This window comes from Perna viridis, chromosome 7 (genome assembly GCF_037379345.1).
Source record: "Perna viridis isolate PV_CMFRI_1.1 ecotype Kerala chromosome 7, ASM3737934v1, whole genome shotgun sequence".
Taxonomy (NCBI): domain Eukaryota; kingdom Metazoa; phylum Mollusca; class Bivalvia; order Mytilida; family Mytilidae; genus Perna; species Perna viridis.
The window spans coordinates 28,777,765-28,800,502 of record NC_142451.1 but is presented as its reverse complement, the minus strand read 5'-3'; the positions used below and the strand labels follow the sequence as shown (position 1 = coordinate 28,800,502).

General features: G+C 34.2%; 1 protein-coding gene across 11 annotated transcripts; it reads left to right on the top strand.

Moving 5' to 3' along the window:
• Positions 1-2,306: 2,306 nt before the first annotated feature.
• Positions 2,307-22,416, top strand: LOC148612164 (uncharacterized). Of its 11 annotated transcripts, none has more exons than XM_088593343.1 (6): positions 2,844-3,196; positions 9,263-9,387; positions 9,949-10,108; positions 10,601-11,933; positions 16,737-16,772; positions 17,874-18,480. In XM_088593343.1, the coding sequence occupies exons 1-6, from the start codon at positions 3,147-3,149 to the stop codon at positions 18,018-18,020; spliced, it is 1,851 nt and encodes a 616-aa protein (XP_088449469.1). In that variant the 5' UTR covers positions 2,844-3,146; the 3' UTR covers positions 18,021-18,480. The 11 variants fall into 11 exon arrangements, with proteins under 11 accessions (XP_088449474.1, XP_088449469.1, XP_088449476.1 ...); XM_088593353.1 differs by having other exon boundaries at positions 2,845-3,196; positions 16,734-16,772; positions 17,874-17,975; XM_088593350.1 differs by lacking the exons at positions 16,737-16,772; positions 17,874-18,480 and adding an exon at positions 21,850-22,416.
• Positions 22,417-22,738: the final 322 nt, after the last annotated feature.

Sequence of the window (22,738 nt, the reverse complement as noted above, 5' to 3'; positions counted from 1 at the left end):
CTACGGAAAATGGCGAGAAAAATCTCCAGAACTCTTTCCCGGGCCTATATAAGCATATATAAATATCTACATCACAGATGCTTCAGGATAAATTTTAAATAGTTTTCAGTTGTTTTCTAGTTGTAATAAATATATTTGAGGCAAAAAAGACCAAATTAAGAAAAATTGTGTGCCACCCATTGTCTGAATCATGGTATCTAAGATTTAGAGATATATTATTTTTTTGCATACAAAAATCATACATATTTTTTTTCATTCGTCTTTATATGCCTGGACTTCAAATACAACGTTAAAGATTCAACTTTAACAAAAACTCGGGGGTTCATTCAGGTATCAAGGCTGGATTTCGTACAATACCTAAACTGAGAACTCTGAACTTTGTATGGAAGGATGCGCATACATTTACATGTATGTTGTCACAATATTTATGTCTTGTGATGTTTAACTGTGCTCCAGGCTGATGGTTGTAATGCAATATTCTCTACAAGGGCGGAATATATGATAGCATATGTGTATCATTAAGTCTATGTGCCCGAAAAGTTGAAAAAAAAATTGTGGATACTCTTTCTACCATTTGTTTTGTCTAGCTGTCATGACTGCTCGGTTTTTAATATATCTATTAAAACAAAGCTTTGTGTCTAACAGATAAAAAACTTCAACAAGAAATCTGTGAACGACAGCCCACTAGTGATACCCCGGCTTTCAACCACGACATAAGGAAAATATTAGTCCTCGGTGAACAGGAAGTCGTCGATTTTTTTTTCGAAAATAGATCCCACCATATGGCATACCCACAGGAAGAATGTTTTAAAATTTAAAGCTGCTGTGATGAGTGAATGCAGAGAAAAATGTGACGAGAATTTTAACTTGCAAAAATATAAATTAAAAAGGAAACACAAACTCCTCGGTAAATAGAAAATTGTCGATTTTTTTCCAAAAATGGATCGCACTATATAGCATAACTACAGAAAAGAATGTGTCAAAATTTCACGCCACTGTGATGAGTTTTTGCCAAAAAAGCACCACAAAAATTAGAACTTTCAAAATATAAAGTAAAGAATAAACAAACTACTCGATATACAGGAAGTCGTTGACTTTTTCCAGAAAATAGATCCTATCATATCATATATATACATACACAAATAATAATGTGTTAAAAGTCCAAACCACTGTGATGAGTAGTTGCTGTGAAAAGTGTGAAGAAAAAATTTCAACTTGCAAAATAAGAGATAGATTTATATAATAAACAAAGTCTTCCGTATACAGGAAGTTTTCTGTCGATTTTTACCGAAATAGATCCCGCTAATGGCATACCCACAGAAATTATATGTTAAAGTTTCAAGCCATTGGGATGAGCACTTGCTGAGAAAAGTGTGAAAAATTTAAACTTGCAAAATATAATGCCAAAAATATACGTTCTCTATGGCAAGCCAAAGTGGACAAAAATCATTATTTTGTAATATTAGACAATGAATTTTTAATATTACAAAATCATTTTTTTAGATATTAGAAAAGATTTTTTAATATTAGAAATTCATTTTGTATTATTAAAAATTCATTTTCTAATATTACAAATTCCTGATTTATTAATATTATAAAACATCACACATTTTGTAATATTACAAATTGAATTTGTAATATTAGAAAATCATTTTGCAATATTGCAAAATCAGTCACATTTTTTATATTACAAAATGATTTTCTAATATTAAAAAATCGTAACTGAATACGACACATCCATTTTCTAATATTAGAAAATCAATTTCTAATATTAAAAAGTCGTTTTGTAATATTAGAAATTCAATCGATTTTTTTAATATAAAAAAAAGCGTTTTGTGATTTAATCTGATTTGTATCATCAAAAATCTAATATGTAATATTAGAAAATGAATTTGTAATATTGAAAAATATAGAAAAGTAGTCTTAAACTATAAATAGCCATTTTCCCTACTTTCACTTTCGTTTTACACTCATCAAACCGACCTTTTCAGAAGAACATTTTTATGTTATTATGTTATATTTTCTTTTAAAAAGTTCTTCATCTTACAGTGTGATGTTTGCTCTATTTTATAAGTCATTGTTCATATCTTTTGACAAAACATTAGTTTGTAGAGAGGCAAAAAGAAAATGCACTATATTTTAGTAGCATCCAGGTGTACGCAAAGGGATATGCAATACGGTACAGGTACCTTAATACTCACACTATACTCGGCGTCACATAAATAACATACTGTTAAAATTTGAATAAAAATATTTTCTACGACTTTATTGACACCAACCGTCGTTTAAATTGTCTTAAATGACTTGCTCATTCGTTTAGCCAAACAGCTTCTCAAAAACAAGTCGCTTATTAGCTTAAATCATGCGTAACAAATCCTTACGGGAAAATCCCATACTAATATCCGCCATGTTGGTTTTTACGGGACGATTTGTTTACAAACGAAGTGCGTAAGTTCCCGTCGAACTCCGGTGACAATCGTCTGCTTGATCAACTTCTCGGTATTATACGTTGTTCGCGTAAAATAAATCCGAGATATCCGAAATAACGCCGAATTGCATTCTGGGTTCTTCGGTTTTTGGACAAACCATTTAAACGTAAACAACATCTCCTAGCAACCCGATCACTGTAAACATGGCCGACTTTTTACAATGTAAATATTGCCACCTAGAATTAAAATCTGACCGGAATTTAACGATTCAATGTTTAGGGAGAAGCCGTTTGGCTAAACGAATGAGCAAGTCATTTAAGACAATTTAAACGACGGTAGGTGTCAATAAAGTCGTAGAAAATATTTTTATTCAAATTTTAACAGTATGTTATTTATGTGACGCCGACTATAGATTGGGAACTCGATCTTAGCCTCATTTGAATTTTCCCTGTCTAGCACTTCTGCTGGCGTTAGAATCTTGATGTAATACATCTCTACACAGGAGCCTGTAATCGATTTTTTCTATTTTATCTCCCTTGACAGTGCATTTGATTATTTTCTGCAGATATCTTGAAAGATTCCTTGTGTATATATTATGATGTTCATGTCTATTGTACAAACAAACAGGCTGATTGTTATGTATAGTTGTCATTATATATTTTACTTAATTATTAGTCATCAGATTGATTTTACCGGAAGTAATCACATGTAAGTTTTATGCTGATGCGTGTAAACATCCTAGTGTATTCGAGACACATATTACGCAGGTAAATATATACATCTATACAAAGGGTTTTGTAATTTCTGTTGTCGATTCGCAACTTGTATTTATGAAATGCTTTAAATCTATTATTCTGAGATGAACAAATTGCATTTTGATATGAACTTATTTATAGCATAATTGCAGAAACCAATAATTAAACTACAGGTCTATGATAATAGATAATAGTTGAAATATCGATTTTCCTTACATACATTATATATTGTATTTTCAATGCTGGGAAGGAGGAGGTGAAACTATGTAACTTTCTCGCATTACATAACATGTATATCAGAGAATAGTTCGAAATTGTACCCTATGGTATATTGCTCACTCTTGCACATTGTCGTGGATGCCCTTTCCTGGTATCTGCCTTTTCTAGATATAATTTTACAGTTCAGACACTATACCAATTTATTAAGGAGGTCCTTATTATTTCAGGGCCTCTACAACTATATTTCAGGATCTCCTAAATTGTTCCAGGACACTCACATTTTCGGGAGCTCCCTATTTAAGGACCGTGCAATATTAATCGGCTTGTTGGAACTGCCAAGTGCAGAAGCCCACGGGACAACCACTTTTTTAAAATTGGTCATCCATGGGACCTTATAAGTTTTTCAAACCATTTTACCCATGGGACATTTACTTTTAAAAAAAAAATATACCAGAAAAAATCATAAGAAACAAATCTAATTACATGTATATGAAAATACATGAAGTACTATTATGCACATTTATTACATGTAGTTTTAAAACACATGATCATGTAGAAAATGGCTAACAAGTTTTAACAAAAATTAGATGTAACAACAATTCAATTTAAACTATCTTAACATTTAACAAATCTTAAAAATTCATCAACTGTAAAACATACAATGTAGTTCAATAAATATAATTTCTCTGCAGTTGTTATAAATAAAAAAGGAAACAGATAGTGGACAAAAGAATTTTATGATATTGTGCTCTTGCTCCAAGAGGTTTTAGTGGCTAAAATAAAATAAGGTAGGATAACAAACATGCCAGGTTGTAACTGCCTCACCAAACTGTATGAATTAAGTTTTTGTTATTTTGATAATGTTGTCCTGATTAAACAATCAGTAATATTTATACAGAACAGAAAAGGTGTTAACATGTCATTCACTGAGATCTGTTGGTGGTACCAGGGGAGGATACAGGATCTAAGGCTGGGGGAGACGTAAATAGAATGAAAATTTTGTGGGTAAAATTTGTGAAAAAAAACAAGATTATTAGCCTTATTTTTGTCTGGTTAAGATTATATGAACAATATTTATTAAGTTTTTGTTCTTGGTATTTACATGGCATTGCTCCATAACCCATATAAATCAGAAAATTGCTTGTACTATGTAATAAGTACAAGATTGCATTTAAATTTGAAATACTTTCAATTTATGTAATTGTTTTGTTGTACCATGTTGCATAGGAAGTATTAAAATTTGGATCTATCTCATCTGTATTTGCATAAATTGATCTTCAACATTCTCGGCTTATCAGGTGGGTCTTTGAATAGAGCCTATCCATCTACCAATCAATGAACATGCATGCTAAATATTAGTACATGGAAATGAAGATATACTCTTAACATGGGCATTGGACAAACACTTTTCTAACCAAAAGAAACCATGGGACACAACTGTTTTAATTCATGGGACTTATCTTTTTCTTATCTGTCTATTGTTATATGCACCGGTACCAACTAGCTACTTAATATTGTGCGGTCCCTTATACTTTTGAATTCCACAATTCGACTTAAGTTTAATACTTATTTATGGAGGTCCTGAAATTGTACATTTGAGCCTCGATATTTATATTTATGTATGGAACGCCGCAACTGTCTTTTGTTGATGGTTTTCTATATACGCAGTGCATTTCTCGTTATACACAATACATTTTATGGTATACATAGTGTATTTTACATTATACGTGGTCACGGACTCATTATACGCGGTGCATATAACTTAATGTGCTGTATAACTGTCATTATATGTGGTGCGTTTTTCATTATATGCAGTACAAAACTGGGTATACGCAGTACGTTTTACATTACACGTGGTACATATATCGTTATACGCAGTGCATTTATCAATATACGCTGTACATTTCATGTTATACGCTGTACAATGAAACTATGAAATTAAGAAACACAATACAACTCATCATACTGAAGCCTCATACCAAATTTCAAATCATTATGACGAACGGTTTTAAAGTTATGTTTGATTAAAATATATGTGTTGGCCATATTATTCTAAGTTAAATGTCCATTAAATATGAAGTTGATGCGCGACTATTATGAAATAAAGATACACAGTACAACTCATCATACTGAAGCCTCATACCAAACTATTGTCTACATTTTTTAATGGACACTTTTTTGAAGTAAATGAAGGTCATGCAATCGAATGCCGTACAAACTATTGTCCCCAACCTGTTAAACATAAATTTACTATGTATGGATTTGACTATTCAACCAAAGTTAATCTACAGAAACGACCCCTTCTGCTATTTAAAATACAAGTCACCTCCAAACATCGTCGATCCACTACTCGTGGTTGGTACATCTGTAGTAGCGACATGTCGCTGCATTTTCTCCCTGAGCCTTACTCTGTCCCCAATCGTTGAGATGCCAATCCTTGAGAGATCAAAATCAGAAAGAAAAGAGAATGTTTCATCATCAATCTTTTCGTCGACGAAATTCTGCAGAAGGGTTCCTAGACCAATTTCTTCCAGACAGGCCTTCAATTTTACAGACGACATTTTGGGCGCCGGAGTGAAAAAAGTTCCAACAAAATAGTCTGCGGGCTCGGTTACAGTCGTACATTTACGGAAAGTAACGAGAATAAATGATCATCATCACAACGAAATATCTACTGCGTATAATGTCGAAAGAACCACGTATAATGACAAATGCACTGCGTATATCCAGTGAATTTTCCACTGCATATATAAAACAAAGTACTATGTATAAAGTTGAAACTACTGCAAATAAGGCGTAAAATACTGCGTATAATGTCTTTCTTAATACTGTGAAATCTACTGTTCATACTGGAAAATGTACTGCATATAACATGAAATGTACAGCGTATATTGCAAAATGCACTTCGTATAACGATATATGTACCACGTATAATGTGAAAAGTATTGCGTATTCCCAGTTTTGTACTGCATATAATGAAAAACGCACCACGTATAATGACAGTTATACTGCACATAAAGTTATATGCACCGCGTATAACGAGTCCACGACCACTTATAATGTGAAATACACTATGTATACCATAAAATGTACTGTGTATAACGAGAAATGCACTGCGTATATAGAAAAACCATCAACAAAAGACAGTTGCGGCGTTCCATATGTATGCGTTAAAATTTCTCGTCCTATGCCCGTTTACGACACGTCATGGTCTGGAGACCATGTATTTACCTGAAAGGTATTGAACCTAGTATAATACAACACACATGTATACATGTTATTTTTAAATGGGTTCATCACATTCAGAGGAGGGTTCATATAGACAAATGTGGTGAGGTAAGCTTAACTGAACCATCAATGCATGATACGCCCGTCCCATTTAACATGTTTAAGGCTGTTCATTTATGAAATGAATAATTTTGATCGATTATATTATATAATAAATGGTGGTGATTTAGAGCACTGGTTAATTAGATCCCTTCTATAAAAGCATACGTGTACCTATTATTATGCATTGACCCATAAACATATACACTACGTATGTATATGGTATACGACAGACCTCTAGACTCTTTGTCTTAACTGCGGGTTAGTCGTCCAATCTAATTAAAATTAGACCTATCAATTGTTCCATCCAGTCACCACATGCAGTGACTGAAAGGAACAACTGTACTTCCGCGAGGAGAATTATTTTATTACCTTGCGGAAGTATGTGTCGCATATCCTGAATGAAGGCACAATTTTTTTTGGTGTTCAGTGACTGAATGGCACAATTGATATATCTAATTTCTGGTCATGTCATCACTGGTGATTTGAATATCATTTAGAACGAACTCCTACGTAAAGTAGTTTCTCATGGTCCAAAATTCAGAGAACCACAGCGCCTTCATTGGAAACTTAATTTCAAAATCATGATGGATGCTGTTGAAGATTGTGCCAGATCATGGATGAAAAGGGAAAAGGACCAGAAATCGAGTCCTTGTCAGATTTGATACGTACCATCCGGTCGTTGGTATGGAGTCATATTGACAATCTCAAGAAATGTGTCAATAAAAGACCCAAGTCCGTATTCAGCGATCGTGAGACCCTTGAATGCCTTTCTTCTCCACATGAGAAATATGTTATCATCCCTACAGACAATGCCTCAAACAACATTGTATTTGTTTGTAAAGCACATTAACTCAGTTAAGTTTAGCATTGATAGTAACATCCCAGGTAATACCACAAGTTAAAAAAATACATTTTTAGCAGTTTTCAGTCAATATCTTGAAAACTATAATAGATAGAATGAAACTTTCAATTGATGAAATGATCCTTATGATATGTCCTACCAAAGTCTTCATGGAGTCAAAATTGTTAGACAAGTCCTAGTTAAACTTAGTACCCTTGAAAGGCAAAAATTTAAGCAAGTGAGCGATACAGGCTCCTTGGAGCCTCTTATTTTTATATTCATACGAGACGGAATTTCTTCAGAATTTCGTAAATAATAAAAAATGTAAAGGATGCTTTATCCTTGAATTTTACCTACAGATAAATTAATGCTGTATTGTCCATCAGCAACCCCTCTTTAGGAAAATGGTGACAGTTAATATATACACCAGAGCTCGAGATAAAGAAGACTACAGAAACAGCTTGTCCTGCATCTTTTTCTGGACCTACATCTCGAATTTGAAAACAGAGGTTATCTCAGCACTTTTTATGATAAAAGAGACGACTTTAATTTTAATATCATAAATTTTCATGACCTGTGGGGCAATATACCTTCATCTAGAGCAAGTACTAATACTCTGATTTCCTTGAACGCCTTAAATATCTGAGTAACAGACTCCTGAATCAGGGATATGAGGAAATGCGTCTCAAAAGGTCTCTGACCAAATTCTTTTTTAGATATCAGTCCTTGGTTGAAAAATTCTAAGTTTCTTCTAAAATAATGAGTAATGTTTTTGTAAATCGTTCTTTGTGCTGATGTGACCGCTCATTTACCGATTATGACGCAATAGTATGCAAATGCTATTTAATCACCACTGGTATATTCACGCTACACTAGAAGAGGGAGGTTTAGCGCGCTATAAAGCCTAGATGTAACACACCATTTCGTTTGAAATGCCTGTACCAAGTCATGAACATTGCAGTACCAGCTGCTCCGGTGGTGTAATATCTATTTTGCCAGATTTATTTTGGACTTGACTTGATTGTGGATCGGAATAGTGTTCTGTAATTTTATTGTACCCTTATCTAGTTAGATTAGTTAGTCTTCTTGCATGCTTGTATAATCCTCTAAATTGGCGGGTTACACAGTCTTTTTACGTATAGTCTATAATTTACGATTTACGGCATGAGATGCAATAATTGCAAAGTCCCAGTACATTATCATCCTCCCACGTCAGGGTTTTTAGTCCCCCCTGACAAATCACTCATTCATATTTAGCAGATATCGTCCAGCCAATTCCGACTGGTTGCTTCTCCGGGTGCGAAGCACCAATGAAAATTGATTTGACATAAAATGTCTGTGGAAAAGGTAAACAATAATACGAGTAACTGATAGTTGTAAGACGTCACAAATGATTCAATGTGACCAAAAATGATAACTGTAGATTGTGTTTAGAGTCTTTAGCGAAAAAAATGACGAAATGTGTATGTAGCCATTTTGTAAGTTATATTGAAGAGTTTCTTTTACGAGTGATTTGATTGGATTTTGGATCCAGGTTAAATTTAGGTAACTCACTAGATGGCGCTGGACGATACCCGCTAAATATGAATGAGTGATGTCAGGGATTTGAGGGAGCGAGGGTGGACTCCAAACCCTGACTTGGGAGGATGAGTACACTATATACACTGTATGACTTTATTTATATCTAGTAAGAAGACATGTGTCCAGTTTGGAAGTCAGGGACAGACTCCTCGATTAAACTTGACAAAAACCTGTTCTACATTTTTTTTGACTGGGGATTCTAAACCACTGAATACATTCCGTGTTTTTTTAGGTATTACATAATTTAGCTATAATTGCTATATTGTGCAGTTTCTCAGCTCAATGATAAACATAAAGATTAACAAGAGATTAAAGGACAATTCGGCGATCAGAGTTAATTACAAATAAATGAATATCAATCAGTGAATATAGATATTATAGTTAAGGAGAAAATCTTAAAACGATAAAATAAACAATGTCCAACTGTAAATAATTACTAAAATCTTGTTTTAACGATTTTTTTTTTTTCATTTTCCATCCATGGCTATACGCTGTTTTAGCCATGGATAATAAAATATAAAAATATATATATATTATATATAAAAATACATTTTTTTATTTTTAGGATTAATGACAATTTATGGATCAAACTCGTGAACTTAATCCCCCGTGTAGTAAAAAACACGGAAATTTCATTGCAGTTTGAGTTATTCTAATATTTCGAGCATTATACGTAAAAGTTCAAATAAAGTTTCATAACTGCATGCACTGTTTGCTGAACTAATGATATTTTTACAGATACAATATCCACTCTCTTAGATAATGAGCACCAATCGAGTATCTTTTCCCCTAGGGGTTGATGTTGGATCGACACCATTTGATTCAGACGAAAACGATGATTCTAAAAATAGTTCGTCATCTCAAGATGGAGGACAAAAAGATGGAAAAGGTTTAGATGCAAATCCAGACGAAGGTTTAGATAAAAATCCAGACCAGAGTCAGAGAAATAAGGGGTAAGGAATGTTTTACATGTATCCTTTATTTTGCCCTAGCGGAACAAAAAGGTCAAGATTTTCTTAGCTTATGTAAATGATGATATGCAATAGACCCTGATTGACTCATACTTTTGCAGGGTAGCTACTGTATAGGGCTAGGGAAAATGAAATTAATTTTCCTTGCGAAAGTGTAATATTACGCATGCTCAACGACTTTCTTTTAGTTAACACGAAAATGTCTCTTGAAAATACGCTTTTGAGAAAAAAAATCTGTTAATTTTTAAACCAATTTTTTTACTGAATTTCGCGATCGATTTATTATTCTTTTGCTACTTTTGCGTCCAAAAAAAAAAATAAATTACAAAAATAAACTGAAAAAAATGACACAGAAATGATGGTTGTCGTGAAAAGGGGAGAGGTGCAAGACCCGTTTGTGCCCAAGTGCCAACATGATCTGGACCACTGATAAAAAACTAATCCAGGCATTTCATATTTATTTTTTTTTGGTAGGGAAGAAACGCCAGTAAAGTTTACTTACAGCCTAAATCCGGAACTTCTTCAAAGGACTCCAGGTGCAAAAACAATTCGTGGCATAACACGAAATTTCAGCACATGCCCTCCCGATTTCCATACGGAATTTAAAAAAGAGAAACACAGAGTGCAAGCAGGACCGGATTCCCCTAATACTGAGATCGGTTACGACACAAATACGAATATAAAGACTGACATTCTTTCGAAGAACAGCGATCAGTTTGATTCGGGCAGTCATAATGAGTTTATTTCAGAAACTTCCGAAAAAGAAAGGTTTGACGAAGTGGAGCCGCCTGTTAGATCAAAGACTTGTATGTCTTCACAATCACCTGATAGCATAAATTCTGTAAGTGATGCAGATTATGATGTATTAGCATTTAAACAACAATTTCAAGCAGAAGCAACACGTGATCATGGGGATAGTATACCTATTAAACGAATGGACTCGCATCGCAGATCGGAATCATTACCTAGCGCAACGGCTAACTTAGCGAAAAGTATTAAGACCGATTTCTCGCCTAGGACTTCAAAGCCCAATGCTTTAAGTCCATCAAATGACCATTTATTTGAGACCCGAGGTCTAAGTGGAGACAATCTTTGTATAGAGTGTGTCAAACCACTTCAGGTGACTTCTAAAGACGACGTGCAGCGCGGTGACCATATCACGTTTTCCGGTAAAGTATATGATCACCATGCAATAGTTATACAGGTATACGAGTTAAAAGGCTCTAGTCCAGATATAATATGTGTTCAAATAGTGCATGCGACTAATACATCTGCCAAAGCGACTCTAGCCAGTTTACACCCCTTTGGGAACAAAGCGAGATTACGTAAGGTTGAGGAATTAATTAATTTTCGTGAAAGAAAAGTTTTCGTGTATAAATATAGTAGCTTGATGAAAGTTTTTCCACCAGAGGAAATTGTAAGTAGGGCTATGGGTGAAGCTGATGCAGATATGGCAGGAGGCGACGGAAAGTTTATTTATAATATTTTCAGAAACAACTGCGAGCATTTTGCAACTTGGTGCGTTACGGGGCGTAAGCTTAGTTTACAGGAGCGTAAATTTACAATGATTTTTTGGATGTTCCTGAGCAGTGGATTTCGTGGAGTCAGTGATGAAAACATGAGAAACGAGAAAGAATACGAGTATAAAATGTTATGTGAAGCATGCTACAGAAGGAATAAAGACGTTCTCGGTGTCAATAAAAAAGAAATACTCGATGGGGGAGATGTTAAGAAAGGAGACATTATTACCTTCTCGTATTGGAATCTTTGGCACGATGCCATTGTTCTTGATATCGTCGGAAGAAACGTAAGTCATTTAAAATGCAAAATTGCCCATTATGCATTCTGCTACTTTAGTCATAGAACTATAAAGGAAGAAATGCTCAGTGTTCCATTTGACGGTTCTGTGACTGTAACTCAGTACCCAGATAAGTATTCAGTATACTCTGCCGATGAAGTTGTTAAACGAGCACGAAGCAGACTTGGTGAACAAGAGTTTGCTTTTTTTTCAAATGATTCTAGTCAGTATTCGCGTTGGTGTAAGCTTCAACTGTTTAAAAGCCAAACAATACCCAAACGTTTGGAATAAAAGCCAAACAATACCCAAGCGTTTGGAATAAAAGCCAAATAATACCCAAGCGTTTGGAATAAAAGCCAAGCAATTCCCAAGCGTTTGGAATAAAAGCCAAACAATACCCAAGCGTTTGGAATAAAAGCCAAACAATACCCAAGCGTTTGGAATAAAGGCTTTGTATTTTGCAGAGTGTCTAACTTAGATGATACTGGTACTGAAATACCAGTATTTCAGAGAAGAACTTCCATATAATTTACTGACGCTTTCTTTGGAGAACTCCAAATTACTCAAGTTGAAAGTAGTGACATCCTTGGAACTCTTAAACGGGGAAAGCTTCGGGTCTTAATGGTGTCAGTCATCATATGATCAAAAATACAAAAGATACAATAAGCTGTCCTCTTACAATACTGTTTAATTTTTCTTTCTAGTTTAAACATATTATATTTGCAAATAAACAAATTTGGATTAGACACGAGTTATTCCAATTCACATGGTGTTCTCCATACAAAGAATATAACACACAATAAATTGTTGAACAAATAACGACAAGTGTAGTGTACAGGAATTGATCATTTAACCTTTTACAACAATAGGTCCAAATCACAAAGGGGAAAAATTCATAATTGGTGTAGAACTTTAATGAATAATAAAAAATAAGAATAATGCCAAAGGTATTTAGATCAGTCTAAACAGAACTGACCTGAGTGCTGAATAAAATGTATTGTTTTAAAGTTGACACCATTGCTGGTGTTATCAAGTATTGCGCTACCAAATAAAATCATAGTTATTTGATCTTCATCAGTGTCCGGAAGATTGTCTATGTATAATCTACGTTGTTCTACATAAAAAGGACATTCTAGAAAGAAATGGATACTATCCTCAATAGGCCAGCCACAGGTGCATTTCTGGTCAGGCACCAAACCCACTCTGAACAGATCAGCTTTGAGTGTACTACTCATGTGACGTAGTTTTGTATGCAAAATATTAAAGCTTAATACTAATATTTTGAAATGGTTGGGAGACATTAGCAGATCGTCGACGAAGACGTAAACTCTGTCTGTTCCATAGAGTACACAATAGTAAGGTACCAGCATATCTAAACGACTGTTTAACACCTATTGTGGGCACAACCAATCGATATAATTTGAGAAATGAGGCCAACTCCTCAAACACTTATTGAAACTTTTTCGAAGTCACTCTTGCCATCTGCTATACGATTGTGGAATAGCTTAGACTCACGACATGTACCAATCTTAGATAATTTCAACCAATTACTTAGAAATCAGAATTCCGTGTTCAATCCACCCACATTATTATGAAGGAATTCGAAAGCCTATTTTTTTCTTTATCACAAGCAAGCTTCCCTAGTATGTGGAAAGTTGCTAGTGTAACGCCCCTGTTTTAAAAGGGAGATAAATCGGAAGTTCAATATAAAATCATTGTTATTATCTGTTAGATAGGTATTTGAAAGAGTTTTTTTTTAACTTGTATTTAACTATTTACTTACAAACAACTTATTATATAAGTATCAATATGGCTTTATACCAGGTCACTCAACCGTTCACCAGCTTATATAAATTTATCATAGAATTGTTGTCATTCGAAGATTTGGAGGTTTAAATGCAGTCGGTTTTTTGTGACATCTCAAAAGCCTTTGACAGGGTGTGGCATGCAGGACTTTTAGTTAAATTAAAAACTTATGGCTTTCATGGTAACTTACACAAATGGTTTGAGAGTTATTTAATTAATACAAATCAATGTGTTTTCATAGAAAACTCTAGATCGTCAACTTTACACACCAATGCAGGAGTTCCCAGGGATCAGTTTTAGGGCCCTTGTTGTTCTTGATATATGCCAATGATATAGCAGACGAACTTTTAAGTCTTGCAAGGCTGTTTGTAGACGACACATCCCTTTCATATTCCTCTCATATCCCTCTCAACTTCCTCATACTATCGAAGGTATTTTGACTTTTGGAAACTTGAGATTTGTGGTCTCGTAAATGGTTGGTGATATTCAATTATCAGAAGACAAAAGCATTGCTTACTACTAATAATGATATAGATGAAAACGATATCAGCTTATTATTTAAATATGAAAGAGTACAATTTGTTTCATCGCATAAACATTCAGGCTTTATTTTTGACAGCAATGGTAAATTTCACACACATATTCTTAACATTGCTCAGTCTGTTAGTAGAAAATTATGCGTCCTTAAGAAGATTAAATATGTGTTGAGTAAAAGTAATCTGGCTCGTATATATTTGACGTTTATGGAATGGAGTATGCGATTGTTATACACAGCTAGAATATGATATTTTAGAAAAATTACAATTAAAGGCTGGCAGAATAGTAACAGGTTTGCCCCTGTTTGCCAGCAGCGAATCTCATTACTTTGGAACCGGTTGGGAATGGTTAGTTGATAGGCGAAAACATCGACGCCAGAACCTTTTCTTTTCTATTCATAAAAGTGCCCCAGAATATCTTATTGATCTATTACCCCCATTAGTAGTGAAGTAACACAATATAACCTGCGTAACAATGATGACTACGTTGTACAACAGCACCGTTTGGCTAATATTAGTAATTCATTCTTTTTAACATAATTACTCAATTCTGACGTAAGACATTCCAAAAGTTTAGGCATTTTCAAAGAGCGAATCAACCTATTTATAAATATAATTCATACGAGACTTGAAAATATCTGTAGTTCATTAAATGCTGATCTTCATCGAGTCAAAATAGTTAACGATCCGTCCTGTAGCTATGGCCACCCTGTTGAAGATTCTATTCATTTCATTATGGAATGCGAAAATTATACACAATTCATAGACGAACATTGTTCGCCCAGATTAATCAGTATGACATTTCGATTGAATTGATATTAGCTGGTGATGAAAAATTAACTGTAAATCAAAATGTTTTTATTTTCTCATGTATTCATTCATATATCAAAAATACGAACTGGTTTTCATGATAAAAATAACAACACTTCTCTGTCTCTTCATGCAGTCACCTTGTAAATATTGTATGTTTATTATGGTCAAGGAATGATCTGATTTTTGTTGTAGTTCATATATATGTAATTGTCGTCATTATGTATACCGCTATAATCATTGTTTATACCGGGAGAGGACCTCGATAATGTTGTACAACTGATGTCCAATCCCGCTGCTGATAATTGTAGCCAATAAATATGTTTAAATTCGTGTTATAACAGGTCAGAGATTGGGATTAAAATTTTGAGAATGGGCCATTTTTTTTACAATTTGTAAAGTTCTGATTTTAATGGGACATTCTCAGCTGGTATGGTATAAATGGCGCATGCAACCCTCTAATCCCAATAACTGATTTTAAAGATACATACAGTAATCAATGAGAATTTAATTATGTTTCTATACATGTACATAGTTTAATGCCTATATTTTCATTGGTTCAATAAATAGATTACGTTAGATAAGAGTACACGAAATACCCTTTTCGAATTCTGGAGCAATTTAAAACAATATATCCCGTGAAATTGGTTTATATTCTAAAACCAGCCAAGAATATATTTGTTACTTGAGTTTGGAGGGTTGCGCTCCAAAGATGGTTTTATTTGACAACATTTTGACAAGTGTAATTTCATAATTTGTACCATCACAAATAAGTATATACAGTACCTAGAAGTAAAGACTAGATCGCTCATATTTTTGTGGCAAAATGAATTATGGTTTTATTAAAAATAAAATCAAGGTTATAACCATTGTTTAAGCAAACGTAATAACTTGTATAAGTTCAAAGGCAAGGGAAAGATACCTTTTCATTGTATATTACTTAAAAAATACTAGATGAATGGACCAGCGACCGGTTTCATAAAATATCTCAATTTGAGATTTTCCTCAAATCCTTCCTCAAGTCTTTCGACCAATCAAATTGCTTGAAATTGAATAGTTTAGGAAAGATCAAATAGGAAAATGACAATTTGAGATTTTTTTTGCTCTGGTTGGGAAAGCATCAACATGTACTTATAACACGCCAGGACAATATTTACCCCATTTATATTTAGATTCTAATTTTGTCATTATTTAATTCAGAGACCTTCCCATTAGAAACCAGACAGATCTTTTGATATGGATGACAAAGAGTAAATTGTATCCACTGATTTGTACGACTCGACCTATTCAGAAACGAGAGCCAATAGAGACACAAAAAAATCAATAAAATTGTTAAATGGATTTACCTCCCGTTTATCGTATTAACTCACTGCTTTTAAACACTATCCGGCATTTTCATCAATGAAATTTAAAAAAAAATAGTAACAAATTGGCTATAAATTGCAACTCTATTGGGACTAAGTATTGTCAAATGGGACATTTACACTGAAGGGGGTACATGAAAACGATGACGACTACGCATTCTTGCGCCTATCTCGTGAGGAATTTCTGACCACTGTTTGTATTGTTTCATTTTCACTTTCACTTTTACTTTAAGTTGCTGGGGGTATATGGGAGCAATTGTAATCATCATTCATAAAAGAAAACTCTTTTTCAGTAGGTTTTAGAAACTCAAAGAAGCTTATATCCCTCTACGGTGAGTAGTAGTAAAGAGATGGGATAACAACAATAGCATCTATACATGTCAAGGGAAGACGAAAAAGAAAAAAAAGACGCATACATACATACACGATTAAACGAGATAATAATAGGATAAATAATTGGAAGGAGTGAATAACCCAAATATTATCAAGAGTGCCGAAGAACGCATACTTGTATATTTAACGAATTTGCTGAACTTGTTCCGCGCACGAATTAAATCATACTGCGTTCAAGGCATGAGTGATCATATTTTGGTCATTCACAATAACCAATTGATTATCCTTTTTATTATATAGAGTTCCTCGATTATTCTTGCTATTTTCAACATAAATTTCAAATTTTGTGAACGGCGGATTGATTTCAAAGTTGTGACGTTTTGGCGGGAGAAAGTCCGATCGTGAAGTTACCGAATTTATTTCACAGTGTGAATTAATGAAATTTATTTCACTGGGAACATTCGATAAAACACTGCTATCTATATAATAAATAAGTTTAATGTTATCCCTCAGTAAGTAAGTAAGTGTAAGTTTATGTAAGAATCAGGCATAATGGGAACATCAGAAACATGTATGTCAAAACTCCACCGATCTGACAATATAATTTCACTCAATGATGCTTTCTCTATTTGAAAAGACTATTATTTGATCTCTGCGTCACTGTATTTGCTCAGAATTTTTTCAATAGACGGTAGAAAAATGAGGTTTTGGACAGAGTTATTTGCCCTTGAAATGCTCATTTTTAGTGTATTTCAATGAAAAAATAACTCGGTTTACTAAAATGAAGTGCAAAATCATGTCTGTTTGCGTTAATTCTGATGGTGCAAATAGTCAAATTAATTTTTTTTCATACCATGTTCACCCACTGCCTGATTCTTACGACACGTAATCATATTTGATATTTGAAATGGATTATCTACGCATACGTCATGTAAGGATTTAGGCGGGACGCATCCTGCGCACGCCCCTCTAAAGTTGGGGAATTTTTTTGTTTTTACCTGAATTCTTGATTTTTCACAAATGCATGTTTTTAGTCTATTAGCGCCTCCCTAATCTGCATGTAAAATAAAATAAAATAAATCACTCTACTCCATATTTAGATCTGTGGTATATATATATGGCCGAGTGGTCTAGGGCGCTGGACTTTGTGCAGGCGGTGTTGCCATGGATGTCACAGCGGTACGAGTTCGAGTCCCGCGGCGGGAACGACCAAACTTTGTGTAGCGAATAGAGTCGTCACATTCTGAGACGTTTTTATGTGTGTGACTGATCAATTGACAATAAAGAGATCTCCTCCCTCTGTAAAGTAGAACATTCATCGTACAGGCAGTTCTTCTACAGGGGACAGTGGTATTAGAATATTGATCCATGGTTGAAAAAAAAAAACTGATCTTTGAGAATTAGCATTCACATGGAGTTTTTTCCTGTATTTTAAGCAAAAAAGATTGCATATTTGTTAATACATATACAACTAACACCATTGGACGGCACCGTAAGGAAATACATGTTGGGCTAGTATATGAAGCACAGTTCATCCAAATGCCAAAGAGATATTTTAAATAAGATTAAAATGTATGAATAATCATGATATGAAACATGGCAGTTTTTGAGTAGGATGAAAATCCTTTTAAGGAATATTCTTCAGAATAACTTTACATAGAGACATTTCAATAATTCTGCATCTCCAGTATTAAACAAACAAAACAATTTGTTCTGATTATTCAAGTTGCCACATACATTATTGGCATAAGACAGCTCACAATCTCTATCTTCATGATACTTTGAGCATTCAAAAAAGAAAATGTATTTCGTCTTCAACTGCATCCAGAATACACTGCGCAAATTATATTGTGACGGTGAAAGCCCTGGTATCAGAAAACTGATTTATTTGCGTATGCCATTCTACTATAATGATTTAAAGGCATAATTCATACCGTTTTTGAATTAATACATTGACAGCTGACATTTTCCCCAGAAACAATTTAATTAATTTTAGCAAAATAGGGATGTTGAACATGCTAAAATATAATGCGAATGAATATGGTGTCTAAGAGACAACAACCCCACTTGAATGAAAATGCCAGCTCAATGCCAATCATTGATCTCCAATGGACGACGAGAAAACCCTCACACAATAGGACAGGCTTCAGCTTGCCCCAAAACAACATTGTACACAAGTACAGCTAAATACTTGCCCTATATACTCCAGTAACATTAAAGTAAACTAAAGTGAAAACGTAACTAGACATACAGAGGCCAGAAATTCTTGACTTGGGACAGGCACAAAAAAAGTACACTCGAGGTTACCTTCCATCTTGTTGGAATAATACATCTAATCACCATATTACACACGCTCGAACTTAAGATGACTCCAAATCGGAAAATGCTTATTTGGAGTTAAACACCAACAATCAATCAAGTGAGAAAAATATCTTGCCAGCCAGCCCCCTAAACATTGCTGGAGAAACTAACAAATGAAGGGATGCTCGCACTGAAAAAAAATGTAAAAGTAAGTAAAATAATCGGATGTAAAATGTCCTGGGTGTTTCTAGAAAAGTAGAGGACGTTTACTCTACCGGTTTACCTGGTCCATGCTCCCAGTTTTTAGTGGAGTCTGAGTTTTTTTTGCTTTTGTTACTTTGTATGTATGATTTTAGTTACTTTATGTTCTTTGTTGTATATGTCTGTTTTCCATGTCTGGTCTTTGTCCCTGGATTGCATTCGTTAATTACCTCTATAACCTTGGTTCCCTTGATTACTCTTTCATAAAAAAAAACAACAGAAGGAACCATGTCAAAATTAAGAACACATTTGTCTTAAACCAGACAGAAGCTTGATAAGTTAAGACAAGTTATTCACGCATTCCCAAATAATCCTTTAGTAAGCCTCATAGAAACTGTATTTGATAATTAGAGCCCATAGCTGCCCAGTGGAAATAATAAAACTTAAAGTTTGGTTACGTTCTACTATAGAAAAGTACAGGAAAATTTCACACCATAACCAGCCAAAAATTATTTCACGATAAATGCATGTAGCAGATCCAATGAAATGAATACAGGTGGTTTTATGAGGTAACAATTAAGTGTGTTAGAACAGTTTTGTCAATTATCATAAAACATAATGCATCAACTCCTATCTGGGTTTTAGACAGTAGACGGACCAATACTTGAGTGCTACACTGTTGACCAATATAGGATAAAAAGTTTTGCAATTTTGTGCATAGCTAAAAAAATTACACTAAAAACTGTTAGTAATACTCACTAAATTGATACCGACTCCCACATTCGATAACATGCTCTTGACTTTCAAACTGATACATGATTTGGATAAAAATCGAACCCTACCCGTAGAAAACTTCAAAAGAACCCCAGAAGTATAAATTGTGATAATACTACACAGAAAATACCAAATAAGCCACTTTTTACTAAAGCATTAAAATATTCTAGGGGTTTTGACATTGAAAAATATGTCAATTTTAGCGATTTTTCGGCAGGGTAGGGGTATATTTTTTTTCCTTTTACCGCAAAACCCTAAACGTTCCCGCGTTTCTCTTGGTACCATTGTAACGCTGAGATATTTGGCTACACGCTGATATGTAAATGTGTTTAGTTTGTTCACACATGCTATCCCAGGAAGGCTGTGACGCTCAAACAATTGAGTCACAAAAATCTTGGCTTTTTTACACAGTGGTGTACAAATATAGGCTTATACTGAAAAAGAATCCGATAATATTTTTTGGCGACAAATTGATTCTGTAATGGGAGGTATAAAGGTACCAAAAAATCACCATGAAGTTAATAAGGGGGATGTACGGTGGACCCTCTCAGCCCATGGACTAATTGGTTGTGTCCTTATTCCATAACTTATGATATACCGTGATTCTCAACCCCTCATTGGAAGAATTGGGATTGATTTTACGTACGATTTGGACATAACTTTGTGTAGGTTTAAACTGGACTGGAGCTGGCATGTCAGTTCTAAGTTTTGTACATTTGTGTAATTTACATTCAGTTTCTTTATTTCCGTTGTAACAATGGACTTCAAAAAAATTGAACTGATTTTTAGGTGTGTTTAATTGTGTAATATTTTTTCTGCAGTGGCCAGATTTTGCAGGTTTGTGATCACGCCACATTTTTTGCACCTGTCCCAAGTCTGGAATTTCTGGCCTCTGTATGTCTTGTTTCTTTACTCCTTTAGTTAATGTTTTATGTTAATTAAGTATATAGGGGGCAACTCTTTAGCTGTACTTGTGTATACATTTTTGTATTGATGTTTTGGGACCAGCTGCAGACTGCCCCCCCCCTTAAATTTGCAAAACATTGGTTGTCATGGGTTGATTTAGGCGGTTTTAGGTTGAAACTTTAATTTCTCACTTATTTTACCACAAAAGATATCTACATTGCACCCATTCTAGAAGAATATTTCAAAAATTTAGCCTAAAAAAATTAACTATGCGCCCACCTAATCTAAAATCCTGGATCCGCCCCTGATATCATTTTTTAGTTCAGCACTATCATAATCAAGATATCACCCCATAAGTGTCTATATAAAATATTTTTTAAAAAATGAAATGACTTTACCTACCTATCTTACTAACCTATTTTTTTTCATTCAAAGTAACCTTAAACGGACCAGGGGCGGATCCAGGATTTGAGTTTGGGGGGGGTGTAAACTGATTTAAATGCCGCGCAAAGCAAGGCAAAAAATATTATGGGGTGAAACTTGTGGTGAATTTTTTTTTCTTACCGTTTATGGGGGGGGGGAGGGGGGGCGTAGGCCCGGTACGCCAGTCCTTGGATCCGCGCCTGCTGACATATATTTTTTCTTGGCCTGATCAAATTTTGATATGACACATATCAAATATAATTTTAAAGATTACTCTTTGTTATCGGTCAGTCGACTTCAACGAAAAATTAGAAAGGATAAAAAAGAATCGGATATGGAAATCAAATAAAAAATGTTTACCAAAAAAAAAAACTCAGTTATTAATCTATATATAAAGTCAAAATATAGTAAAAATGAGACTGTACATAGAAAATGATTTGAATGAGACAGAGTTATTAATTTACATTTTAGTTGCATATCAAGAAATATACAGACAAGAATACTTCAACAACGAAATATTACAGGTTGCGATCCGGGTATTTTGGAAAAGGGTGATTGTATGCTAGCATTGATCAATTGTTGGAAATTAACAAAAGTTTCATACAAAAATGAGATTTCAACCGATTGGCACCCCGATTCGAGATCCCTCAACGTTTGAGACAGAGTAACAGCCAACATATAGTGTTGATATTGATTTTTTCCAATACATTAAGAAGTTTCTTTTTTTTTTAATGAAATATTTGAAGTGATCCGCCCCGCCCCCACCATTATAGATATCTTTTTTGTTTTATTATTGTTTCTCAATGAAAATGAATTGAATCTGGGTCATGAGACTCTAAATATCATGTTTCCACTAATTTTGATATAACACAATAGCTTTTTCTCCAATTTTAATACAGAAAAAATTCAATATCATGTGATGGTTTATTATATACATAATCCTGTTTTAATAATGTTTTTACTCTCTGCAATGCTCGAACTTACCAGGGGCGTAGCTAGGCCTGTTTTAGTTGTACGCAAAATTACGGCGAGGGGTCTTGAGGGGGGTGGGGGGGTGGGGGTCGCTCAAGGCCCCCAGTGAGTGCGGCAAGGCAAAGCTCTGAGGGAAACTCCTGAATTTTAACGATTTTGGAGTCAGTTTTTCAGAGCCTATACTACGTTCATGGTATGCATATGTGATAAATTTTGGGATATGGACATTCAAATTTACTATTCAATTGAGGAAAATACGGTCAGTACACAAATAAAGACATGAAAAAAGTAAAACGTAAACGTATGTATACGGAAAAGTACAAAATTTCCGGAATTCATGGTTTTGATATCGCGAATTACTTTATGGTGTATATTGGAGTATCATTAT